This window comes from Pleurodeles waltl, chromosome 3_2 (assembly GCF_031143425.1).
Source record: "Pleurodeles waltl isolate 20211129_DDA chromosome 3_2, aPleWal1.hap1.20221129, whole genome shotgun sequence".
Taxonomy (NCBI): Eukaryota; Metazoa; Chordata; class Amphibia; order Caudata; family Salamandridae; genus Pleurodeles; species Pleurodeles waltl.
In genome coordinates this window covers 4,375,926-4,403,685 of record NC_090441.1, presented here as the reverse complement: position 1 = coordinate 4,403,685, position 27,760 = coordinate 4,375,926, and the positions used below count along the sequence as shown (strand labels likewise).

The following is a 27,760-nucleotide window of genomic DNA, read 5'->3' as shown; positions in this document are numbered from 1 at the left end:
TACCAAACGGACCTAGCGGACTTACTAAAAAATAACCCTTGAGAAGTCAAGCTTCGGCATCTCCCAACTCTACCAAACACCTGTAGTCCATCACCCCCAAATCCATGGATCCCCTTAGATGGAAGTTGGAGGCTTAGCCGCCCCCCCCCCCCCCCCCCCTTGATAGCATGGTGTAGGAAGTTGACTCTGTATGTGCTATTTCAAAGTAAGGAATAGCATGCACAGAGTCCAAGGGTTCCCCTTAGAGGTAAAATAGTGGTAAAAAGAGATAATACTAATGCTCTCTTTTGTGGTAGTGTGGTCGAGCAGTAGGCTTATCCAAGGAGTAGTGTTAAGCATTTGTTGTACATACACATAGACAATAAATGAGGTACACACACTCAGAGACAAATCCAGCCAATAGGTTTTGTTATAGAAAAATATATTTTCTTAGTTTATTTTAAGAACCACAGGTTCAAATTTAACATGTAATATCTTGTTTGAAAGGTATTGCAGGTAAGTACATTAGGAACTTTGAATCATTTCAATTGCATGTATACTTTTCAAGTTATTCACAAATAGCTATTTCAAAAGTGGACACTTAGTGCAATTTTCACAGTTCCTGGGGGAGGTAAGTTTTTGTTAGTTTTACCAGGTAAGTAAGACACTTACAGGGTTCAGATCTTGGTCCAAGGTAGCCCACCGTTGGGGGTTCAGAGCAACCCCAAAGTTACCACACCAGCAGCTCAGGGCCGGTCAGGTGCAGAGTTCAAAGTGGTGCCCAAAACGCATAGGCTTCAATGGAGAGAAGGGGGTGCCCCGGTTCCAGTCTGCCAGCAGGTAAGTACCCGCGTCTTCGGAGGGCAGACCAGGGGGGTTTTGTAGGGCACCGGGGGGGACACAAGCCCACACAGAAATTTCACCCTCAGCGGCGCGGGCGGCCGGGTGCAGTGTTAGAACAAGCGTCGGGTTCGCAATGGAAGTCAATGAGAGATCAAGGGATCTCTTCAGCGCTGCAGGCAGGCAAGGGGGGGGCTTACTCGGGGAAACCTCCACTTGGGCAAGGGAGAGGGACTCCTGGGGGTCACTTCTGCAGTGAAAGTCCGGTCCTTCAGGTCCTGGGGGCTGCGGGTGCAGGGTCTTTTCCAGGCGTCGGGACTTAGGTTTCAGAGAGTCGCGGTCAGGGGAAGCCTCGGGATTCCCTCTGCAGGCGGCGCTGTGGGGGCTCAGGGGGGACAGGTTTTGGTACTCACAGTCGTAGAGTAGTCCGGGGGTCCTCCCTGAGGTGTTGGTTCTCCACCAGCCGAGTCGGGGTCGCCGGGTGCAGTGTTGCAAGTCTCACGCTTCTTGCAGGGAGATTGCAGGGTTCTTTAAAGCTGCTCCTTTGGATAAAGTTGCAGTCTTTTTGGAGCAGGTCCGCTGTCCTCGGGAGTTTCTTGTCGTCGTCGAAGCAGGGCAGTCCTCAGAGGATTCAGAGGTCGCTGGTCCCTTTGGAAGGCGTCGCTGGAGCAGAATTCTTTGGAAGGCAGGAGACAGGCCGGTGAGTTTCTGGAGCCAAGGCAGTTGTTGTCTTCTGGTCTTCCTCTGCAGGGGTTTTCAGCTATGCAGTCCTTCTTGTTGTTGCAGGAATCTAAAATCTTAGGTTCAGGGAAGCCCTTAAATACTAAATTTAAGGGCGTGTTTAGGTCTGGGGGGTTAGTAGCCAATGGCTACTAGCCCTGAGGGTGAGTACACCCTCTTTGTGCCTCCTCCCAAGGGGAGGGGGTCACATCCCTAATCCTATTGGGGGAATCCTCCATCTGCAAGATGGAGGATTTCTAAAAGTTAGAGTCACCTCAGCTCAGGACACCTTAGGGGCTGTCCTGACTGGCCAGTGACTCCTCCTTGTTATTCTCATTATTTTCTCCGGCCTTGCCGCCAAAAGTGGGGGCCGGGGCCGGAGGGGGCGGGCAACTCCACTAGCTGGAGTGTCCTGCGGTGCTGTGACAAAGGGGTGAGCCTTTGAGGCTCACCGCCAGGTGTTACAGCTCCTGCCTGGGGGAGGTGTTAGCATCTCCACCCAGTGCAGGCTTTGTTACTGGCCTCAGAGTGACAAAGGCACTCTCCCCATGAGGCCAGCAACATGTCTCTAGTGTGGCAGGCTGCTGGAACCAGTCAGCCTACACAGATAGTCGGTTAAGTTTCAGGGGGCACCTCTAAGGTGCCCTCTGTGGTGTACTTTACAATAAAATGTACACTGGCATCAGTGTGCATTTATTGTGCTGAGAAGTTTGATACCAAACTTCCCAGTTTTCAGTGTAGCCATTATGGTGCTGTGGAGTTCGTGTAAAACAGACTCCCAGACCATATACTCTTATGGCTACCCTGCACTTACAATGTCTAAGGTTTTGCTTAGACACTGTAGGGGCACAGTGCTCATGCACTGGTACCCTCACCCATGGTATAGTGCACCCTGCCTTAGGGCTGTAAGGCCTGCTAGAGGGGTGTCTTACCTATACTGCATAGGCAGTGAGAGGCTGGCATGGCACCCTGAGGGGAGTGCCATGTCGACTTACTCATTTTGTTCTCACTAGCACACACAAGCTGGTAAGCAGTGTGTCTGTGCTGGGTGAGGGGTCTCTAGGGTGGCATAATACATGCTGCAGCCCTTAGAGACCTTCCCTGGCATCAGGGCCCTTGGTACCAGAGGTACCAGTTACAAGGGACTTATCTGGGTGCCAGGGTGTGCCAATTGTGGAATCAAAAGTACAGGTTAGGGAAAGAACACTGGTGCTGGGGCCTGGTTAGCAGGCCTCAGCACACTTTCAATTCAAAACATAGCATCAGCAAAGGCAAAAAGTCAGGGGGTAACCATGCCAAGGAGGCATTTCCTTACACAACCACCCCCCCAAACGAAAGAGGATGAGACTAACTTTTCCCAAGAGAGTCTTCATTTTCTAAGTGGAAGAACCTGGAAAGGCCATCTGCATTGGCATGGGCAGTCCCAGGTCTGTGTTCCACTATAAAGTCCATTCCCTGTAGGGAGATGGACCACCTCAACAGTTTAGGATTTTCACCTTTCATTTGCATCAGCCATCTGAGAGGTCTGTGGTCAGTCTGAACTAGGAAGTGAGTACCAAAGAGGTATGGTCTCAGCTTCTTCAGGGACCAAACCACAGCAAAGGCCTCCCTCTCAATGGCACTCCAACGCTGCTCCCTGGGGAGTAACCTCCTGCTAATGAAAGCAACAGGCTGGTCAAGGCCATCATCATTTGTTTGGGACAAAACTGCCCCTATCCCATGTTCAGAGGCATCTGTTTGCACAATGAACTGCTTGGAGTAATCTGGAGCTTTTAGAACTGGTGCTGTGCACATGGCTTGTTTCAGGGTGTCAAAGGCCTGTTGGCATTCTACAGTCCAGTTTACTTTCTTGGGCATTTTCTTGGAGGTGAGTTCTGTGAGGGCCGTCACAATGGATCCATATCCCTTCACAAACCTCCTGTAGTACCCAGTCAAGCCAAGGAATGCCCTGACTTGAGTCTGGGTTTTTGGAGCTGCCCAGTCCAGAATAGTCTGGATCTTAGGCTGGAGTGGCTGAACTTGGCCTCCACCTACAAGGTGTCCCAAGTAAACCACTGTTCCCTGCCCTATCTGGCATTTGGATGCCTTGATAGAGAGGCCTGCAGATTGCAGAGCCTTCAAAACCTTCTTCAGGTGGACCAGGTGATCCTGCCAGGTGGAGCTGAAGACAGCAATATCATCAAGATAAGCTGCACTAAAGGATTCCAGCCCAGCAAGGACTTGATTCACCAACCTTTGGAAGGTGGCAGGGGCATTCTTTAAACCAAAGGGCATAACAGTGAACTGATAATGCCCATCAGGTGTGGAGAATGCTGTCTTTTCTTTTGCTCCAGGGGCCATTTTGATTTGCCAGTACCCTGCTGTTAAGTCAAAGGTACTTAAGAATTTGGCAGCCCCTAATTTGTCTATTAGCTCATCAGCTCTAGGAATGGGATGAGCATCTGTCTTGGTGACAGAGTTGAGACCTCTGTAGTCCACACAAAACAAACCTCATCTCTCTCTTTCCTTCTTTGGTGTGAGGTTTGGGGACTAAGACCACTGGGCTAGCCCAGGGGCTGTCAGAGCGCTCAATTACTCCCAATTCCAGCATCTTGTGGACTTCCACCTTGATGCTTTCCTTAACTTGGTCAGACTGTCTAAAGATTTTGTTTTTGACAGGCATGCTGTCTCCTGTGTCCACATCATGGGTACACAGGTGTGTCTGACCAGGGGTTAGGGAAAAGAGTTCAGCAAACTGCTGCAGGACCTTCCTGCAGTCAGACTGCTGTTGGCTAGAGAGGGTGTCTGAGTAGATCACTCCATCTACTGAGCCATCTTTAGGGTCTGATGAGAGGAGATCAGGGAGAGGTTCACTCTCAGCTTCCTGGTCCTCATCTGTTACCATCAACAGATTTACATCAGCCCTGTCATGGAAGAGCTTAAGGCGGTTCACATGGATCACCCTCTTGGGGCTCCTGCTTGTGCCCAGGTCCACCAGGTAGGTGACCTGACTCTTCCTCTCTAGTACTGGGTAAGGGCCACTCCATTTGTCCTGGAGTGCCCTGGGAGCCACAGGCTCCAGAACCCAGACTTTCTGCCCTGGTTGAAATTCAACCAGTGCAGCCTTTTGGTCATACCACAACTTCTGGAGTTGTTGGCTGGCCTCAAGGTTTTTACTTGCCTTTTCCATGTACTCTGCCATCCTTGAGCGAAGGCCAAGTACATAGTCCACTATGTCTTGTTTAGGCTCATGAAGAGGTCTCTCCCAGCCTTCTTTAACAAGAGCAAGTGGTCCCCTTACAGGGTGGCCAAACAGAAGTTCAAAGGGTGAGAATCCTACTCCCTTCTGAGGAACCTCTCTGTAAGCGAAAAGCAGACATGGCTGGAGGACATCCCATCTCCTTTTGAGTTTTTCTGGGAGCCCCATGATCATGCCCTTTAATGTCTTGTTGAATCTCTCAACAAGGCCATTAGTTTGTGGATGATATGGTGTAGTGAATTTATAAGTCACTCCACACTCATTCCACATGTGTTTTAGGTAAGCTGACATGAAGTTGGTACCTCTGTCAGAAACCACCTCCTTAGGGAAACCCACTCTGGTAAAGATACCAATGAGGGCCTTGGCTACTGCAGGGACAGTAGTCGACCTAAGGGGAATAGCTTCAGGATACCTAGTAGCATGATCCACTACTACTAGGATGTACATATTTCCTGAGGCTGTGGGAGGTTCTAGTGGACCAACTATGTCCACAGCCACTCTTTCAAAGGGGACCCCCACCACTGGAAGTGGAATGAGGGGGGCCTTTGGATGCCCACCTGTCTTACCACTGGCTTGACAGGTGGGGCAGGAGAGGCAAAACTCCTTAACCTTCTGGGACATATTGGGCCAGTAGAAGTGGTTGACTAACCTCTCCCACGTCTTGGTTTGTCCCAAATGCCCAGCAAGGGGAATATCATGGGCTAAGGTCAGAATAAACTCTCTGAAACCCTGAGGCACTACCACTCTCCTAGTGGCACCAGGTTTGGGGTCTCTGGCCTCAGTGTACAGGAGTCCATCTTCCCAATAGACCCTATGTGTTCCATTTTTCTTGCCTTTGGACTCTTCAGCAGCTTGCTGCCTAAGGCCTTCAAGAGAGGGACAGGTTTCTTGTCCCTTACACAACTCTTCCCTTGAGGGTCCCCCTGGGCCCAAGAGCTCAACCTGATAAGGTTCCAGCTCCATAGGCTCAGTTCCCTCAGAGGGCAGAACTTCTTCCTGAGAAGAGAGGTTCTCTTTTTGTTCTTGTGTTGCAGCTGGTTTCCCAGCTGTCTTTCCTTTCCTCTTGGTAGGCTGGGCCCTTTTTCCAGACTCCAGCTCTTCTTTTTCACCCTGAGCCTTGCACTGTGCCCTTGTCTTGACCCACACCAGTTCAGGGATACCCAGCATGGCTGCATGGGTTTTCAGTTCTACCTCAGCCCATGCTGAGGACTCCAGGTCGTTTCCAAGCAAACAGTCTACTGGGATATTTGAGGAGACCACCACCTGTTTCAGGCCATTGACCCCTCCCCACTCTAACGTTACCATAGCCATGGGAATTACTTTAGTTTGATTTTCAGCATTGGTGACTGGATAAGTTTGTCCAGGCAGGTATTGACCAGGGGAAACTAGTTTTTCTGTCACCATGGTGACACTGGCACCTGTATCCCTCAGGCCTTCTACACTTGTCCCATTAATTAAGAGCTGCTGCCTGTATTTTTGCATGTTAGGAGGCCAGGCAGCCAGTGTGGCTAAATCCACCCCACCCTCAGAGACTAATGTAGCTTCAGTGTGACACCTGATTTGCTCTGGGCACACTTTTGATCCCACTTGGAGACTAGCCATTCCAGTGTTAGCTGGAGTGGAGGTAGAAGTGGTACTTTTCTTGGGACAGGCCTTGTCTCCAGTTTGGTGTCCAGGCTGATTACAGCTACGACACCAGGCCTTTTTGGGATCAAAGTTTTTACCCTTGTACCCAAAATTGTTTTGTGAAGAGGCTCTGGGCCCACCCTCCTGTGCAGGCTTTTGGGGGCCTGAAGAAGACTCTTTACTATTTTTGTTTTTGGATGTCTCAACACCTTTCCCCTGGGGAGGCTTTGTGACCCCTTTCTTTTGGTCACCCCCTGTGGAAGTCTTGGTCACCCTAGTTTTGACCCAATGGTCCGCCTTCTTTCCCAATTCTTGGGGAGAAATTGGTCCTAGGTCCACCAGATGCTGATGCAGTTTATCATTGAAACAATTACTTAATAGGTGTTCTTTCACAAATAAATTGTACAGCCCATCATAATCATTTACACCATTTCCTTGAATCCAACCATCTAGTGTTTTTACTGAGTAGTCTACAAAGTCAACCCAGGTCTGGCTCGAGGATTTTTGAGCCCCCCTGAATCTAATCCTATACTCCTCAGTGGAGAATCCAAAGTCCTCAATCAGGGTACCCTTCATGAGGTCATAAGATTCTGCATCTTTTTTAGAGAGTGTGAGGAGTCTATCCCTACACTTTCCTGTGAACATTTCCCAAAGGAGAGCACCCCAGTGAGATTTGTTCACTTTTCTGGTTTCACAAGCCCTCTCAAAAGCTGTGAACCATTTGGTGATATCATCACCATCTTCATATTTAGTTACAATCCCTTTGGGGATTTTCAACATGTCAGGAGAATCTCTGACCCTAGTTATGTTGCTGCCACCATTGATGGGTCCTAGGCCCATCTCTTGTCTTTCCCTTTCTATGGCTATGATCTGTCTTTCCAAAGCCAATCTTTTGGCCATCCTGGCTAACTGGATGTCCTCTTCACTGGAGGTATCCCTCAGTGATTTCAGAGTTGTTGGTCCCTCCTGTGAGGGAACCAGCATCTCTGACTATTATTTGTGGAGTCAGGGCTTGAGAAGCCCTGTTCTCCCTAGATAGGACTGGTGGGGGGGAATCACCCTCCAAGTCACTATCATCATCCTCTGTGTTGCCATCCTCAGAGGGGTAGGCTCTTTCAAACTCTGCCAACAGCTCCTGGAGCAGTAGTTTGGAAGGTCTGGAGCCCATTGTTATTTTCTTTAGTTTACAGAGTGACCTTAGTTCTCTCATCTGTAGATGGAGGTAAGGTGTGGTGTCGAGTTCCACCACATTCACATCTGTATTAGACATTATGCTTCTAAAAATTGGAATACTTTTTAAGAAACTAAAACTGGTTCTAGAATCTAATTCAAACTTTTAACAAACTTTTAAACTCTAAAAGAAATGCTAACAGGGACTAACACAAGGCCCTAGCAGGACTTTAAAGAATTTAGAAAACTTTTCAAATTGCAAAAATCAATTTCTAATGACAATTTTGGAATTTGTCGTGTGATCAGGTATTGGCTGAGTAGTCCAGCAAATGCAAAGTCATGTACCCCACCGCTGATCCACCAATGTAGGAAGTTGACTCTGTATGTGCTATTTCAAAGTAAGGAATAGCATGCACAGAGTCCAAGGGTTCCCCTTAGAGGTAAAATAGTGGTAAAAAGAGATAATACTAATGCTCTATTTTGTGGTAGTGTGGTCGAGCAGTAGGCTTATCCAAGGAGTAGTGTTAAGCATTTGTTGTACATACACATAGACAATAAATGAGGTACACACACACACAGAGACAAATCCAGCCAATAGGTTTGGTTATAGAACAATATCTTTTCTTAGTTTATTTTAAGAACCACAGGTTCAAATTTAACATGTAATATCTTGTTTGAAAGGTATTGCAGGTAAGTACATTAGGAACTTTAATCATTTCAATTGCATGTATACTTTTCAAGTTATTCACAAATAGCTATTTTAAAAGTGGACACAGTGCAATTTTCACAGTTCCTGGGGGAGGTAAGTTTTTGTTAGTTTTACCAGGTAAGTAAGACACTTACAGGGTTCAGATCTTGGTCCAAGGTAGCCCACCGTTGGGGGTTCAGAGCAACCCCAAAGTTACCACACCAGCAGCTCAGGGCCGGTCAGGTGCAGAGTTCAAAGTGGTGCCCAAAACGCATAGGCTTCAATGGAGAGAAGGGGGTGCCCCGGTTCCAGTCTGCCAGCAGGTAAGTACCCGCGTCTTCGGAGGGCAGACCAGGGGGGTTTTGTAGGGCACCGGGGGGGACACAAGCCCACACAGAAATTTCACCCTCAGCGGCGCGGGGGCGGCCGGGTGCAGTGTTAGAACAAGCGTCGGGTTCGCAATGGAAGTCAATGAGAGATCAAGGGATCTCTTCAGCGCTGCAGGCAGGCAAGGGGGGGGCTTCCTCGGGGAAACCTCCACTTGGGCAAGGGAGAGGGACTCCTGGGGGTCACTTCTGCAGTGAAAGTCCGGTCCTTCAGGTCCTGGGGGCTGCGGGTGCAGGGTCTTTTCCAGGCGTCGGGACTTAGGTTTCAGAGAGTCGCGGTCAGGGGAAGCCTCGGGATTCCCTCTGCAGGCGGCGCTGTGGGGGCTTAGGGGGGACAGGTTTTGGTACTCACAGTCGTAGAGTAGTCCGGGGGTCCTCCCTGAGGTGTTGGTTCTCCACCAGCCGAGTCGGGGTCGCCGGGTGCAGTGTTGCAAGTCTCACGCTTCTTGCGGGGAGATTGCAGGGTTCTTTAAAGCTGCTCCTTTGGATAAAGTTGCAGTCTTTTTGGAGCAGGTCCGCTGTCCTCGGGAGTTTCTGGTCGTCGTCGAAGCAGGGCAGTCCTCAGAGGATTCAGAGGTCGCTGGTCCCTTTGGAAGGCGTCGCTGGAGCAGAATTCTTTGGAAGGCAGGAGACAGGCCGGTGAGTTTCTGGAGCCAAGGCAGTTGTTGTCTTCTGGTCTTCCTCTGCAGGGGTTTTCAGCTAGGCAGTCCTTCTTGTTGTTGCAGGAATCTAAAATCTTAGGTTCAGGGAAGCCCTTAAATACTAAATTTAAGGGCGTGTTTAGGTCTGGGGGGTTAGTAGCCAATGGCTACTAGCCCTGAGGGTGAGTACACCCTCTTTGTGCCTCCTCCCAAGGGGAGGGGGTCACATCCCTAATCCTATTGGGGGAATCCTCCATCTGCAAGATGGAGGATTTCTAAAAGTTAGAGTCACCTCAGCTCAGAACACCTTAGGGGCTGTCTTGACTGGCCAGTGACTCCTCCTTGTTATTCTCATTATTTTCTCCGGCCTTGCCGCCAAAAGTGGGGGCCGGGGCCGGAGGGGGCGGGCAACTCCACTAGCTGGAGTGTCCTGCGGTGCTGTGACAAAGGGGTGAGCCTTTGAGGCTCACCGCCAGGTGTTACAGCTCCTGCCTGGGGGAGGTGTTAGCATCTCCACCCAGTGCAGGCTTTGTTACTGGCCTCAGAGTGACAAAGGCACTCTCCCCATGAGGCCAGGAACATGTCTCTAGTGTGGCAGGCTGCTGGAACCAGTCAGCCTACACAGATAGTCGGTTAAGTTTCAGGGGGCACCTCTAAGGTGCCCTCTGTGGTGTACTTTACAATAAAATGTACACTGGCATCAGTGTGCATTTATTGTGCTGAGAAGTTTGATACCAAACTTCCCAGTTTTCAGTGTAGCCATTATGGTGCTGTGGAGTTCGTGTAAAACAGACTCCCAGACCATATACTCTTATGGCTACCCTGCACTTACAATGTCTAAGGTTTTGCTTAGACACTGTAGGGGCACAGTGCTCGTGCACTGGTACCCTCACCCATGGTATAGTGCACCCTGCCTTAGGGCTGTAAGGCCTGCTAGAGGGGTGTCTTACCTATACTGCATAGGCAGTGAGAGGCTGTCATGGCACCCTGAGGGGAGTGCCATGTCGACTTACTCATTTTGTTCTCACTAGCGCACACAAGCTGGTAAGCAGTGTGTCTGTGCTGGGTGAGGGGTCTCTAGGGTGGCATAATACATGCTGCAGCCCTTAGAGACCTTCCCTGGCATCAGGGCCCTTGGTACCAGAGGTACCAGTGACTTATCTGGATGCCAGGGTGTGCCAATTGTGGAATCAAAAGTACAGGTTAGGGAAAGAACACTGGTGCTGGGGCCTGGTTAGCAGGCCTCAGCACACTTTCAATTCAAAACATAGCATCAGCAAAGGCAAAAAGTCAGGGGGTAACCATGCCAAGGAGGCATTTCCTTACACATGGGCTGGTGCAAAGCATGTACCCCCCCCCTCAAAAAATAGCAATATCGTCCCACCACCAACTAATCCAGCTCTACCTACCTTACACCCAACCGCCTACAGCAAGTAAGCCCAAAGACCACCCCCACATGCCCACATTGCAATCAAGAGGAAGCCAACTTCTATCACATTTCATGGAAGTGCCCCCTTACAGCCACCTAATGGACAGAGATCAGCAATAATTTATCCTGAGTACTGGACTTTCCTATCACCCTGACACCACAAAAAAAACAAAAAAAAAAAAACCTTATACTTTTCTAAATAATATTTAAGACCAGATTTATGTCAAATAAAATTTCCGAGAAAGGTATTGCGACATGAACAGGAGGTGGATGATTCAGCTCTACTATAGGGTCCCTTTCAGTAGCAGTCACTTGGAAAATAAAGGAAGACTGCTTTTAGTAACTTAGAACCAAGCAGAAAATATAAGAAATATCCAATAATATTAATACAATTCAAATATGTATCATCTGAACTATGAACGACTGTATTTAGTACATCTAGTTACAGTGCAGCTTTTAAGCTAGGGCTTTAGATTTGGGAGCAACATTTATTTGATTCCACAGAGCTTGCTTAGAAATATTTAAAAAATGAGAAATGCATATTGTAAATTTGTAAACTCCTAGTCTAAATATAATAATTTTTCAAGGGGAAAAAATACCACCTGCATAAAGATTACCACCCCCATCCAGGTGACTGGGGGAGCTAACCCAAACAGCCCCTCTCTTGCATCTATTTCCAGAATGAAGTCGGAGGTCTACAAGGCAGTTTAAGAACATCCGGAATTAGCGAACATGGTGGACAGACCAAATACTCCACTCTGACCAGCCAATTAGTGTCCTAAATGCATTTGGATACGTTCTTCTGTGTGAAAGGTTTGTAAATCTATGGTTCAAATATATTTCAAGACATAAAAAATCTTGCCTAAGAAAAATTGTATCTACATGCCAGTAGCTTTTTCTTTAGCGGAAAACAATTAGTCCAATGACACTGCAAAGAGGTGGATGTATACACACAGAATACGGTGCCAATGTGGAAAGGTCACAAGAGACGTAGACTCTCAAGGTTGACAGGGTGTTTTAACTGCAGTATAGGGAGTTGCCATGAAGCAAGCTGTTCAGGACTTGAAAATTGATTCAAATTGGCCTAGATGTGGTAGTCAAGCTCAGTACATCCAATCTTCAAGAATCAGGGGCAGACTAGACTGGCTTACCTAAAGGAGGAGTACAGGTGGCAAACTTCAGGAAGGAAGTTTTAGACCAACTTGAGTTAAAGTGGGAGAAAACAAAGGAGACCAAAAACAGACAGAGGGGAAGGGGGCAGAGCAAGGAGCTTAGTAGCAGTGTGGTCTCCTGATCCAATAAGGGGAGAAGGAGACACAAGGAACATAACTAGGAAACTACGAATACCTGGAGGAAGCAGGGAGAGAAAGAAGAGCAAGAGGCTAGGTCCTTGAAAAGTCAGGCCATTCTCAGTCAGGGTGAATGCCGACTGGCAGTCAGGACCATCCTTTAAATAAATTACTACTTGTCAGGCAAGTGGTAAGCAAGAGAAATGTGAGGGAAAGGAATGCAAGCAGGGAGGATGATTCCTTACATAAGGAACCCTCTTCGTTTCAGGTAGGAAAGTATCAATATCACCATTAGAAAGAGACAACAGGAAAATTAGAGATAAGAGATTTTATGGTACGGGGTGGGTGGGGGATAGTTGGAAAGTACAGAACTCTGAAATTCCGGTGTTCATTACCTCACATGGGATATAAATCACTCATATTTCCTAACAATATAAAATCCACAAGATACTGCGATTGCAAATTTCTGAAGGAATAAGATGCAAGGAATGTTAGCTGTACAAGCACATTTCTTATAATCAATAAAACAGTCCACCTCACTATTTAATACAGAACACGAGCTCTGGGTTCTAGTACCAAAAAGGCTATGTTTATTTTACTATAAACAACTTTGTCCCTTCCCCAGCAATCTGCATAAAATTTTACAAGAACCAAGTTGGTGGCAAATGTTATGTACATCTGCCATACACCACAAGCTGCCATATTCCAGCAGCTAGACTTCACGCTCTACTGGTGCAAACCACTTCTGGTTCACCGGATGGGCCTTGCCCATCTAAGGTGCTGCAACTGGTCCCGGATATTATTGGAGATTGTTTGGAAAAAGTTTATTCTCAGCTGCTAGTGTCTGGCATCTTCCCCCCAGTGTTGGAAGGAGGCGAATCTGATTTTACTCGAGACAAAGCCCAACAGAGATGCAGGAGATCTTAAAAATTTACTTCTGATCTCTCTGCTGCCCGCCCCTTCCAGAAGTCTGGAAAAACATGTCAACCTGGAACTGGCACAATTTCTCAATGCAACTGAATGTCTCGATCTGTCACAGAATTGATTCAGAAGTAATCACAGCATGGAATCTGCATTATTACTGGAGATTACATTGGACGTCAGGTTGATTCAGGGGGAGCTGCTAATCTGATCTTGCTCAATCTTTCTGCAGCCTTTGACACCATATCTCTATCTATCTTGCTGCAAAGGCTGAGACAAGCACGACTGTGCATTGTTGTATTAAAACTGCTAGATTCCTTCTTGACTGATAGAACTCTCATGGTCAGCTGTGGCGATTTTGGGTCTCACCCATTTCATCTTCTGTGCTGGGTGACCCGGGTTCCTCTCTGAGCCCTACGCTCTTTAATTTGTATGTTGCCCCTCTAGCCAAGCTAGTGTGATCCTTTGGCTTTCAAGTCTCCATGCAGACGGTACCCAAATCATTGTGTCCCTCTCTGATGATTTGGACGATGTGGCCAATAAATTTAGGTTGTGTATGGCTACAGTCAGCAATTGGATGAAGGCAAACTGGCTTAAAATGAATGGAGAAAAAACTTAAATCATGTATTCTGGAGTGGAGAATTCCATTTGGTCAAGTTTTTGGTGGTCTAAAACCTTCAGGATGTTCCCAGTGCCAGTTAACACAGTTAGAAATATGGGGGGAGGTCTTTGGTACTGCATTAACCTTTGATACTCAAGTCAACAAAACGGTAAGCACTTGCTTTTGGATTATCAAGACCACGATGAACATTCTCCCTTTGTTACCCCAGGAATTGAGGGCTGCAGTTGTATTGGCGCTTACTACAACTCGTCTTGACTACTGCAATGCTCTTTATTTGAGCAAAGTGCAGATGATTTAAAATGCAGCCGCGAGATTGGTTCTAGACCTGCCAAAAGCATGCTCTGTTAGGGAAGGCCTGAGGTCCATCCACTGGCTTCCAGTTAGGAACAGAGTGATCTTTAAATCGGTATGTCTAGTACATAAGACTCTCCACCAGAGGGGTGCAGACCTCAAGTCTGCTTTTAGCTAGCATATTACCAAGATCTGCAGCAGAAAGAAAAGTTGTTATCCCTAGGTTTCATAAAACCAGATTGGGGAGGGTCGACTGACTGCTTTCAGTCACGGCAGCAAGGCTGTGGAACAGCCTTCATGAACATATTAGGATGGTCGATTCATATCTTCAGTTTGGTAGGCATGTTAAAACTTGACTTTTTACATATCCTTAGTTGGACGGAAACTTGTTCTCTAGGTGGTTGGCCAGCTGGCTTTCACCAATGCGCTGATCTTAGCTCTTTGATGCCTTTTGGTTACATGCGCTTTAAAAAAATATACAAATAAAAAATACAAATTAGCAAACTGAACAAGCATTAGTAAACCCACAGGCCTTGATTCTGTAAGCTTTAGATGACCATTTAGTTTTGTCAGTAGGTACTGTTAATATTAAACAATATCAGCAGAAAGGAAAAAATGTGTGTCCCCCAACATGACTTATTCATGCACGTGTCACCAAAAATAAGCAAGCATATGTCAAGAGGCAATGGGATTTTTGCTTTTTTTGTTAATTTTTATTTACCATTCTAAGATAGCCGAAATACACTGTGGAGTGAGAAATAAAAAATACAAAAATAAAAAGAAATACTAAAAGCTGCACGAACTGAGAAACGAGGGGCCCAGTACCATATTTCAGCGTGCTTCCTATATAAAAACACAACAGGGTGGGAAAGCAACAGCCCAGCTCGGTGGATGGACAAAAACAGAGAAAGTATGGGGAGGTGGGAATGCCAAGGGGAAACCAGCACATAGTGGGGAATGGTAGAGAGTAAGCTAACACATGCACTTTAAGGAATGTTGAAAGAAAACACTTTAAGGAATGTTGAAGAAAAACATAAGGTAGTTCCCTGAATGCGTGCAGTGGAAGGATACAGGTAATTGAATCATAACAATAGCAAACAAATTATTAGAGGAGGGCAAACATAAGGAAAAGAAGGAACTGAGTACAAAGAAAGCAAATGAGACTGGCAAGAAAGCCAACAAATAATAAACAACGGTCTGACACAAAGCACTCGGTCTGTTTCCTGTGGACTAACTATGTCAACTATAGCTACATAACTTATCACTACAAAGCTGTGGATTCAAGAAATCACTATCAGACAGTACATCTAGATACTGACACGCAACTGGGGTTTGAAGCGACATTACAGTGGAGCTGAGTAGAGTGGCGTGACGTAGACTGGAGTGGTGCAGATTGGCACAGAGTAAAGTAGAGAGGTGCAGAGTGCAGTGGTGTGTGAATCTGCAGTGGTGTAGAGTGGAGTAGCACAGAGTGGAGTATGCATAGTGTATTAGCACACTGCTTTTGCAAACAATACATTTTCAATTGAAATGACCACTACATCTGCACAGATATACAGTTTTACAAATAAAACTATACAGTACACAAAAGAACATGCGGCAATGGTGCCACCTAGTGTATTGATTTGATCATATTAAAGTATTTGTTCCCAAAACACCTCAAAATTAATAAAAACATGTGTTTTGCTAATTCTGAAATAACTGCAGTTCATTTAAATGTTGAGTGCTAGAAAAAAAAGACTTTCCTCTACCACCTTTCCTCTAAACCAAGTATCTAGCAAGATTGTCACATAAATCCTAAATTTTAATTCAGAGCAAGAAAAGTAAACACCAAGCGCCCTAAGAAGACAGAGTCTGACACTTGCCCCATGCCATTGAATGCACAACAAATGTGACAAGATGAGAACCAGATTTACAGACCTGTTTACAGAAAGGAGCACTCATGGAAGAATACAAGGAGAGGTAGTGTGAAAAGTCTTTGCTCCTTGGGAGGGACAACCTGGACAGTCAAACAAAAAAACCTGGCAAACAGAAAGCCAGAAAATGTAAGTAACAAACCACAAAGCCAGTAGTAGGCAACTAGCAGAATACAGTCTCAGGGAAGATTTCTGAATGTCCCCAGAATGTCTTTAGCAAAAAGACAGCTGCGCCATCTGGTAGGCTTCAACCAAGTCAAAGGTTATCAAAAGGAGATCAGCCAAAACTACTGTTTCAAGTTTCATGCGTGAATGAGTGTCCAGAAGTGCCTCCCATATGCACGCTGTACCAACGGACTCAAGCCACACATGTAGGAAGTTGGCTCTGAATGTGCTATTTCAAAGTAAGGAATAGCATGCACAGAGTCCAAGGGTTCCCCTTAGAGGTAAAATAGTGGTAAAAAGAGAATACTAATGCTCTATTTTGTGGTAGTGTGGTCGAGCAGTAGACTTATCCAAGGAGTAGTGTTAAGCATTTGTTGTACATACACATAGACAATAAATGAGGTACACACACTCAGAGACAAATCCAGCCAATAGGTTTTGTTATAGAAAAATATATTTTCTTAGTTTATTTTAAGAACCACAGGTTCAAATTTCACATGTAATAGCTTGTTTGGAAGGTATTGCAGGTAAGTACTCTAGGAACTTTGAATCATTACATTAGCATGAATACTTTTGTCATAAAACACAATAAGCTGTTTTAAAAGTGGACACAGTGCAATTTTCACAGTTCCTGGGGGAGGTAAGTTATTGTTAGTTTTCACAGGTAAGTAAGTCACTTACAGTTCTCAGTTTTTGGTCCAAGGTAGCCCACCGTTGGGGGTTCAGAGCAACCCCAAAGTTATCACACCAGCAGCTCAGGGCCGGTCAGGTGCAAAGGTCAAAGAGGTGCCCAAAACACATAGGCTATAATGGAGAGAAGGGGGTGCCCCGGTTCCAGTCTGCCAGCAGGTAAGTACCCACGTCTTCGGAGGGCAGACCAGGGGGGTTTTGTAGGGCCCCTGGGGGGGGGGGGGGGGGGACAAAGTAGCACAGAAAGTACACCCTCAGCAGCGCGGGGGCGGCCGGGTGCAGTGTGCAAACACGCGTCGGGTTTCCTTCAGGTTTCAATGGGAGACCAAGGGGTCTCTTCAGCGATGCAGGCAAGGGGGGGCTCCTCGGGGTAGCCACCACCTGGGCAAGGGAGAGGGCCTCCTGGGGGTCACTCCTGCACAGAAGTTCCGTTTCTTTAGGGGCTGGGGGCTGCGGGTGCAGGGTCTTTTCCAGCCGTCGGGAAATAGAGTTCAGACAGTCGCGGTCAGGGGGAGCCTGGGGATTCCCTCTGCAGGCGTCGCTGTGGGGGCTCAGGGGGGACAACTTTGGTTACTCACAGTCGTAGAGTCGCCGGAGGGTCCTCCCTGAGTTGGTTGTTCTCCACCAGTCGAGTCGGGGTCGCCGGGTGCAGCGTTGCAAGTCTCACGCTTCTTCCGGGGAGTTGCAGGGGTCTTTAAATCTGCTCCTTGTAACAAAGTTGCAGTTCTTTTGGAGCAGGGCCGCTGTCCTCGGGAGTTTCTTGTCTTTTTCGAAGCAGGGCAGTCCTCAGAGGATTCAGAGGTCGCTGGTCCCTTGGAAAGCGTCGCTGGAGCAGGTTCTTTGGAAGGCAGGAGACAGGCCGGTAAGTCTGGGGCCAAGGCAGTTGGTGTCTTCTGGTCTTCCTCTGCAGGGGTCTTTCAGCTCAGCAGTCCTTCTTCTTGTAGTTGCAGGAATCTAAATCTTTAGGTTCAGGGAAGCCCTTAAATACTAAATTTAAGGGCGTGTTTAGGTCTGGGGGGTTAGTAGCCAATGGCTACTAGCCCTGAGGGTGGGTACACCCTCTTTGTGCCTCCTCCCAAGGGGAGGGGGTCACATCCCTAATCCTATTGGGGGAATCCTCCATCTGCAAGATGGAGGATTTCTAAAAGTTAGAGTCACCTCAGCTCAGGACACCTTAGGGGCTGTCCTGACTGGCCAGTGACTCCTCCTTGTTATTCTCATTATTTTCTCCGGCCTTGCCGCCAAAAGTGGGGGCCGGGGCCGGAGGGGGCGGGCAACTCCACTAGCTGGAGTGTCCTGCGGGGCTGTGACAAAGGGGTGAGCCTTTGAGGCTCACCGCCAGGTGTTACAGCTCCTGCCTGGGGGAGGTGTTAGCATCTCCACCCAGTGCAGGCTTTGTTACTGGCCTCAGAGTGACAAAGGCACTCTCCCCATGGGGCCAGCAACATGTCTCTAGTGTGGCAGGCTGCTGGAACCAGTCAGCCTACACAGATAGTCGGTTAAGTTTCAGGGGGCACCTCTAAGGTGCCCTCTGTGGTGTATTTTACAATAAAATGTACACTGGCATCAGTGTGCATTTATTGTGCTGAGAAGTTTGATACCAAACTTCCCAGTTTTCAGTGTAGCCATTATGGTGCTGTGGAGTTCGTGTAAAACAGACTCCCAGACCATATACTCTTATGGCTACCCTGCACTTACAATGTCTAAGGTTTTGCTTAGACACTGTAGGGGCACAGTGCTCATGCACTGGTACCCTCACCTATGGTATAGTGCACCCTGCCTTAGGGCTGTAAGGCCTGCTAGAGGGGTGTCTTACCTATACTGCATAGGCAGTGAGAGGCTGGCATGGCACCCTGAGGGGAGTGCCATGTCGACTTACTCATGTTGTTCTCACTAGCACACACAAGCTGGTAAGCAGTGTGTCTGTGCTGAGTGAGGGGTCTCTTAGGGTGGCATAATACATGCTGCAGCCCTTAGAGACCTTCCCTGGCATCAGGGCCCTTGGTACCAGAGGTACCAGTTACAAGGGACTTATCTGGATGCCAGGGTGTGCCAATTGTGGAATCAAAAGTACAGGTTAGGGAAAGAACACTGGTGCTGGGGCCTGGTTAGCAGGCCTCAGCACACTTTCAATTCAAAACATAGCATCAGCAAAGGCAAAAAGTCAGGGGGTAACCATGCCAAGGAGGCATTTCCTTACAACACACTACTGAAAAAGCCCATATAGATCAAACTCAATCTGGTGGTTGCCCATACTCCAGTTAAGAGGGAGACCTGGCCTCGCATTTTGACCTAGACGGCACCCACTGGAGCAGGACTACAAACGATTTGCATATCCCTAATTTCTGTCTCTAGTGCCAAGGTGGGCTACAGAACAATGCACTAGGATGCTGCCCTGGATAATTAACCAGTAGCTGAGACTAACTGAATCATTCTACACATCACTTTTCCTTGCTTTTTTATGCATTAAGACGTAAGTCCTAAGGATGACAAAAGCTTTACCATTTCTGAAATAGAAAAAAATCAACAGTCAGATAACCGAACATATACTCAACCACAGGAGATTTAAGTATCATGAACAACAAAACCCAGTCTGAAGCTACCAAAATAACACACAAGCCTTATGAAGTCCGATCTTGTGGTTCGCCTTCTGCAAGTGAACAGGAGGTAAGGTACTTAATGCGGCCAGTCCACAGAACTCAATCAAGAAACTCCATATCTACACGATTCCAAAGAGTAAACTGCCTTGAACAAAAACATGTGAGTTGACCTTTGTGACAAATAAGTTAACATCTGAAAAGGTCCATGTCCTAACTTACAATACCTCACATACCACCCCCTGGGTGAAGCAAATTGTTGTTGTTGTTGTTGACTGAAATCATCCTGCTCAGACAGTCCGCTGACTCCTTAACCCTTCCGGCTACATGAACTGTTAATGGAAGGATTCACCCATCTCTGAGCCTGAAGAAAAAGGAGGAGAAATCCCACTATCCCCTGCTTACTGATGCACTACAAGGCAGAGCTGCTGTCTGGCAAGACCTGCCCTGGTCTACAACTCAGAGGGAAGGAAAACCTTAAAATGTATTTGATTGACCAGAGATCCACCACAGCTGTATGCAATTTCCCTTCCCCTCATAATCACACAGCACTGAACTCCAAGTGGCATAAAAGTGCTTCACAACTCTGATGGGGAGCATTGGTCATCAGAATCACTGCTGGCCAAGGAGGATGAAATAAACTAGCAACTGAAAATGTTTTACCCACTTCAACCACTGCAGCTCAGTCACTACTGAAACAACAACAGACCTTGTCTCTCAGACACCTATTCCACTGAAGATACAGATTACACTGAAGCAGTTGCATACTCAACAGTGATTGCCAGGGCAGGAAAGGGCAAGAAGCTGTTCTATTCCTCAAATGCAGCCAGATTGGTCTTAAATGAAAATACCATCTGCTGAATAGTTAGAACTCTCCCCTGAGGTGGAAAAGCCCACAACAGGCAAATCTTTAACATTTCCACTGTATAAGAAATCATGCAAGATGAATTCAGACACAACTTTCTCAAAATAACTGACCAACCTAATGCTGCACAAGGGTGGTGTAGATTTCAAATTTGTGGTTAACTAATTGGGTGGGTGGGTGTGACTGAACATTAGGAATACGAAAGGAGACTTCCTGGAGGCTCAAAGAAATCAAACAATATTGCTTCTGCGAAGCTCAAAGCAATTTATACTGTCTACATTTCACTTTCTGAAAAAGGTTTGTTAAAAAAAAAATGCAGATCTAGGATCATACACAATCCCCGCCCTTTCTTTGAAAGTAAAAAGTAAAAAGCTATGAAGCTCATTCCTTCTCAGAGAAGGTGCTTTCAATATAGCAACTCTTCTCTACTCAGGCTGCAACCTTCATCATCAAGATTTTTGTGTTGTTGATATGGGAGTATGGAAACAGATGGAGGTCCCCCCAGAAATGGTAGTCCGTAACAGTTATTTGCGGACTTGAAAGACCAGTGGCTTGGAGTGATATGCAGCTTTCTCTGAGAATACACAATCACCCAACACCGAAAAGATGTAAGCTGAACAAACCATGTGAGGAATCTGAAGAGTTTTCTACCTAGGGATTAACAGAGCAGGAGAAGGAAGATTGACACGGTCCTCTATCAAATGCATCCCTTTTGGATACTATGGGTACAAAGAAAATGTTGAGGTGCCTATATCTGCTGCACATGTTGTCTAACACATTGGTGCATGTAGTTCCTAAACTTAAGGTACTGCCTGTGAAACTGCATAGCAAGGAAAGCAAGATCTAAAGTTCTAGCTGTTGCATAACCAGATTTAAATTTTCCCTGAGAGCCATCCTCCGCCTCAGTAAATAGTCAGCTAAATGACACAATCAACTGTGACTTAACATCTAGTCTGCATCCATGCATGGTTTCTCATTACCAGAGATCACCTTATGGACCAAGCTATTGAATGTATTGTATACTCCTCCATACTGTGCCTGAGAAGCACTTTGAATAGCCCTTAACATGTTCTATAAGCAATGGCAAAACCAAGGCTGCCAACTCAGAGGACATAAGTATACTTTATAACGAAGAGGTAGCACTTGAGTAATGCAGTGAAAGGATCCCTGAAACAAACATTATCTTTCCTAAAAAGTCATTTTCTTGAACTCCTAATCCACTAGATAAGCCATAATGGAACTTAAACATACCTGCTAAATCTTTCACTATCAAGTTTTTGACGTTGGATAAGAAGACAAGTAAGGTGGATCAGATAGTGCAGATTTGACCTTTTTAGAGTCAGAACTAGTCACCTGAGGAGTCAAATATTATTTACACTTGGGTCTCCTTAACCTGCTTCATAAAAGCCTCATTAAAAGGGATCAATCGCCTCTGCAAGTGTTTACTTGTCAAGCTGGATGGCTCAATCCAATCTGGTTTTAGCCAGGGCAAAGTATAGAGAATGTCCTACTTTCAGTAGTAAACAAGATAAAATTAATTCAAATCTTTATTTACATTTTCCATCAGCTACAGAAATCGTTCGCATTGCCATTGCTCACTGGATGACTTTTTTTTTTATTCTTAGCCTCTCGTCCCCCATATTCTTGCTTACCCTACCCTTTCAAGCATTGTTGCTTGCCCCATTTTCTGCATTGTTTGTGAAATTCAGCCTTAGCAGAATTCCCTCCAGGGAAAAGCACTGAATTAATAATTCATTTTTCTTGTGCCTGGCACTTTACCCTCTTTCTTCAGCCACTATAACTAGGCCGGTGGTAAAGTCGTTGGGTGGGGGCGATGTTTTATTGTAAATAGGGAATTATTGAATAAGTGGGCATGCTGCATGACCGCTAGCTGTAGCACTTATGTAATAGGTTTCGCATATTGGCTTTGTCAATGTTTTCTTGCATTGTTGTACAGTAGCGTGGCTGCAGGGCTAAATGGATGAAGGGGGGGAAGGGGGAGGAACGACACACTGTTGCGGTCAAGGCTGACCAAGTCATATCATGCTGCACTGCAGCCACACTGCTGGATAACATGGCAAACATTAAAACATTAGCAAAACCAAGTAGCTCAATTATTTGCCTTAGTCGATGTTTTCTTTTAAGCATAGAGAGACCTACTGGCGTTGTGAATGCTTGTTCTTCGCAGAGTATCCAACGTTCCATACTCTTTCTAGCCTCTTAAGCACCTTTTTTCATGGCGCAGCAGGGGGGAGGGTCATACCCATTCTGTGTGCACTGCTTCTATTCTTCTCATGCCCTGTGCTTCGTCCTTTGATGGGGAGGGTTTTATACTGCTCCTGATAACACCCTGTGTGACAACCACCCTTGCTAGTACATAGATAGGTTAGGTGTTACCATTAATAACATCCCCTCTGCCGCTAGTTTCCCATCTGCCATGCATATTTGAATTTTCTTCCTCCTGCTTGCCTCAAAGCCTCTGAGGGATGTCTGGACACCTGCCTACTGTCTGAATTCACCAATTTTTATCAGAGTTCTAGTTTCTGTTTTTTGTCACTTGCTGCACCCAGTTGCCCCGCCATATTTTCTTATATATAACTCCAGTCTTTGACGCCCCATCAACATTTTATTTTTTTATTTTTTTACATATTTCCTTTTTTTCACTCACAATATCAATGTTTCTATATTTTATGGCAAAACTTTTGATTTAAATTTTCCAAAATAAAGCTTTATTCTTAAACTTAGTAGCTGCATTTCCCCCAAATAGATGCCTCTGAATGCATTAAGTAATTTCAGTTCTTAATTTGTGATGGTAGTGGGGACTAGCACTACTTTTTGTACCTCTGGATTTTTTTTTTTTTTAATAATTATACTATGAAACATAGAAAGAAAGAGAGAAAGGCAAAAACAGAATGAAGAAGAAAATGATAGGAAACTTTACAAAGGGAGAGAGCATGGGTGAAAAAGAACCCGCAACAGTGAGAAAAAGAGACCAGAAGATTAGGTGGAAGAAAAAGCATGAGGTGGAACCAAGACGAGGCAGACATGTTATTAAGCAACCCAGTCATTTGGTGATGCCAGAAATGCCATCCCAAGAAATATTTTGAGCCTCTGCACTACTTTTTCACAAATTAGGTACTGCAAATGTCTGGCCCCTTTCAAAGAAACATTCATTCCACATTTTACCTTCATACAAAACCCAGAGAGAGCCTCTTTTCTTCTACCTAAACTAAGTTTCACTACATAATTTTTTGATTTTTCTGGTGCATTTACACACATTCAGATTTTGATAGTCATACTTGGGAAATTTCAATTTCCTTCAAAGGTGTTGTTAATTCAACTGATCTGTATATATTTCTAAATGGTAAGTAGTAAAACTACACCAGCCGTTACAGGTATTTGTTCCTTTCACAAAAACGTGCAATACAAGATTTTCTATTATCAGTGTGCAACACAAACTATCAAATATATTTGAAATAACTGTCAGGTACAGGATAGGGGATGGCTTCTGGTTTAAGATTACCTCAGTGGTGCCTGGAAAGGTCCAAAGTGGAAAAGGATGTTACATTTCATCTCCTTCTTGAGGTCTTCACTACTTTTCTTATCTGCGCCTAATGTTTTCCCAGTATTGACAGTGCTACTGCTCCCTTCACTGTAGTACAGTTTTAAAACAAGACATTTAACAGCTTTGCATTCCTTTCTGTGCAAAAATACTTTCCCGAAATATTAAGCTATACAAGTCAATAATAAAGACGGCTAAAGAATTTAAGAAAATATATTTTTTTGACAACAACTAAGTGAAGTGTCTAGAAAAGTAACCTACCTACAAACTCCAGCAGGCTGTCCACAGACTCCTCCACAATACTCATTCTTGAGGAAATCCAAACCAGGCACAAGAGAAACAAAATGTAAGGCCAGGGGCCTGGTCATAAAAAACATACAATTAGGTAGTGAAAATAGATAGCACCTGGACATGCTTAGCTTAAAAGCTTAGTGCCCTATGCATCTGTTCTCATTTTGACTACCTGTATTCACAGCTATTTTAATCTAGAAACTTTGAGCACCTTTGTTGATAGAGGATGGGCACCTGTACTATGAAGAAGACTCTGGATTAATAGTACCTAACATACTGAGTAAGTAACACTCTGCTACTCATAAAACAGTTTCCTTTACTTTCTGTTCTACCAGGAACTAATTAACAAGTATATGAGGATGTGTTTAGGTGGTAAATGCCAAATTAAGTAGCTTGCTAAGACGAGCTTGGAGAAAGAGGCTTTAATTGAACTCACTGTGGGATCCCCATAGTCTCATGATCCCGAGCCTTGCAGTTCTGTGCTGAACTTCCCGGGATCCACTTCTTTTATATTCATCACTCCGAGTGTGACGCCACAACAGCCCACGTTTTTTTGTTAAAGCACCTGCTCAGCTGGGAGTGCAGGAGGCGGTACGCCAGCTAATCTTTTCCAAGTAAATTTTACTCGACCAAACCAACTGCCTGTCTTGGGGAGTTCCCCCTGCTTCCTGTGCTCTTTCTATGCTGTGGGTAGCACTTGCTTGCAGTGCAGGCCACTTCTGCATTCCCTGCAATGAAAAACATATGTGCTGAGCACCCACCTCCAGCACATACTTCTCTTGCATGGTACAGTCTCATAAAGGTAAAATGCCGAAGTGCTCAGCAATTAGCATCTACAGCAGTGCTTGAGAAGTTCAGTAAAAAGCCTGCCAAATGAGCAGCAAACTTCTCAAGTGGATACAAACAGGCAGAATGTGTTGAAGCCCTGTTTAGAGATCGATCATGTTGATACTACAACAGCAAGGAATACAAGAAATAGTACAAGGTCTATCTAGATACTGGGACAGCAAATCTGGCAGACTGATTTTGTAGACATTGTGAGAGGTACAGCAATGATTAATTTATGCCCATGTGCACTGTGTTACAAGATGGTAGCAAATCAAAGCAGATAGTGGAGTGGAATAGCCTTCAAAAGTGAGTAGAGGAAGGGCACAAAGTAAAACATCTTTGCTGTTAAGACTTTAGTGGACAGTTAAGTTTTTGATCAATTTTTTAAACCTAAGCTCTTAACAGCAGAGAGAGGAAAAGGGCAGGGATGGAGCTCAGAGGATACAAAATGATGGATTAGACATCTGAATTGCCACCCACTACCAACATCGCCGTGTTTGAAATGTTCCTCTGCATCCAGTCCTTGCCCTTCAGTGAACACTGGCATAACATGCAATCATTTACCGACTTGATGCTTGGAATGCAAGGTATCGGAGTGCGATCTGTGTAAGTGAAAACTGGAAACCATGAGCCAGGGTGAGGGAGGCCAAAGACTTAACACAGAGGTTAAACACCTTGGGAGACAAAGCAGGTCTCAATGGTATAGTACACACAGTGGCGGAAGGGCAGAGGAAAACTGTTTTACAGATACCTCTTTTCTTTAAAATCACAAGCAAGCACAAAGGTAACTCAAGCCAGCACATGATCTCCCAGGCCAGTTTCATAGATTATGACCAGGCAAAAGGTTGTGATCAACAGTGCAACATGTTGCAAATATATCAAGAACAATCAGCACAAATACACTGCTGGAATACGCAGCCACCTGAAGAAAGATGGATGCTGCAAGTTCAGCCTTGATGCTGGGTGAAAGACTGCCCGAGTATCATCAAGCACTTTGCTCTCCTCAAAGAACAAGCAGAGGGTGAGGTTACATGCTGAATTATATTTTGGGTGTAGGAGGTAAAAATGCAATCAGCCGGTGTAGTTAAACAGAACAGAGTGATCAAACTTAATGTTGTAAGAAGTGAGCTGAATAAAGTAGAAGATTGGCAAATGATCAAAGGGGGATTCACACTTGCATTTCACAGTAGTTATGAGCTCAGACAAACAAATCAAGTGGAAACCTGACCAGACGGTGGGACAGATGCAGGGAAGGGGGGAATAAGTGTGGCTGGATTGCTCATCAGATACACCTTCTTGATTCAACCAGATATTTTCAATGAAGACTAGCTTGCAGCAAAACAGCCAGGATAGCTTTGTAGCTGAAGAGAAGAGAGAAGTCAAGTAAGCTCAAATATTGTGAAAAGTTATTTTTGTTAACTGAAATTTGCTCAGAGAAGAATACTGTTTGGGTAGTTTTCATGGCAGCTTAGTAAATCCTTAACTAAGACCAACAAATGGACTTCTTAGCTCAATATTTAGAGTGGCACAACTTTTCAGCAGCCATGGTCACATGTTCAGGTTGACGGGAGAACCACAGTGATGATGACACTGGTTTTGGTCAGCATATCAGAAATGATTTTGTCCACAGTACAAAAACCACAATTCCGAATTATTATTCCGAAATATTAATGATGGATAATTTCCAGGGTCTAAGTTTTGACGACGACGTGGTGTCTGAAATACTACAAACTCCCTCTATCCTTGGCACAGATGGATCAGGCCCTTGTGGAAGTCTGAAGGAAGATTGGGATAATCTCTCTGCACTTAAACAGGACTTGATAAAAACAGTACTACATGGTATTATGACTGAGTATCTCCGGGCTAATGTAGTCCCCAATGGATTGATAGTAACTAATGTCCCATGGATTTTTCTACAGGATCTACTCTTTAGAACTGGCTGGGCTCAAATCGCCTGGAAATGTACAAGAGACAGGTTGGTCCTGATTATTAATACCTCTAAAGATTAGCTGAGTCCATCACAATACAGATCAATCTAGCGGAATCCACAATGAAGACTACTTTGTCTTTGGCATCATTTAAGAGCCGCTTAGCAGAAATCAATACTGAACTCAACAATTCTAAAGAGTACTTGACCCAACAGAAGAGTTCCAAGTTACAAAAGGACATTACCAAGTTCAGTAAAGAAATTGTTTATCCATACATTAGAGAGGAGTTCGAGGCAGACAATGTTTCAAGGTCTTCAGATGAATCGGCGTCTTCAGTCAAAAAAAAGAAGGGAAATACAGTACTAGCTCCTCCTCAGATGGTTGGAGCACAGATGATGGGATGGCACACCCATACTACAATCTTCCTCAGTTTCCAATACAACATCCTCCAACTTAGCAATCACCATATTCGTTTTTCCAACCACGTCCAATGATACCATATGTGCCTTTTTTAGGCAGAGGAAGAGGCAGGCGGAGAGGAAGAGGAAGACATGTTCATTGGGAACAACAAGAACCACAGATGGTTACCCGGAGTCAAGGCAAGAATCCCCCAGTGAGAATCTAGTTGTTAATCTTTCCTCAAGACAACTCACTTCAGATGAAAGCTCAGTTCTTAATAAAGTCCTAGGCTTTGCTCCTACTCCACAAGACTATTTGTTTAGGAACTGTCTTGTTTTTTGAGAAAGATGCAATTGTATTTTGTCTTTAAAGACAACTCTCTTGAGTTGCAACAAGTAGATACAGGACTGAGAAATCCATCTTCTTTAGTACCCCCTCCTATGTCTATACCCAGTGAAGTACTTGCTTTTGAGAAAGCCATCATGGCAGATGTGCAACAACCACGTCCTAAACATGTCTTTTGTAATATGACTATATGAGAAAGTAGCCCTGCAAACATTGCGCCAAGATCAGGGCATTGTTATTAAATCAGCTGATAAAGGAGGGGCGATTGTCATTTTAGATTCTCAAACGTACAGAGCTGAATGTATTAGTCTTCTGAATGAGCAGATTCGTTCTT

General features: G+C 45.4%; 1 protein-coding gene across 4 annotated transcripts in view; it reads right to left on the bottom strand.

The window, feature by feature from the left end:
• GGNBP2 (gametogenetin binding protein 2) overlaps positions 1-27,760 on the bottom strand; it is a 389,041-nt gene that overhangs the window by 241,983 nt on the left and 119,298 nt on the right. For 2 of the 4 annotated variants that reach the window (XM_069226553.1, XM_069226554.1), the window contains exon 5: positions 23,597-23,725. The exons of the other annotated variants lie outside the window; for them this stretch is intronic. In XM_069226553.1, the coding sequence (XP_069082654.1) occupies positions 23,597-23,725 (129 nt within the window). The remainder of the gene's footprint in view (positions 1-23,596; positions 23,726-27,760) is intronic. 4 annotated transcript variants of the gene reach the window in all.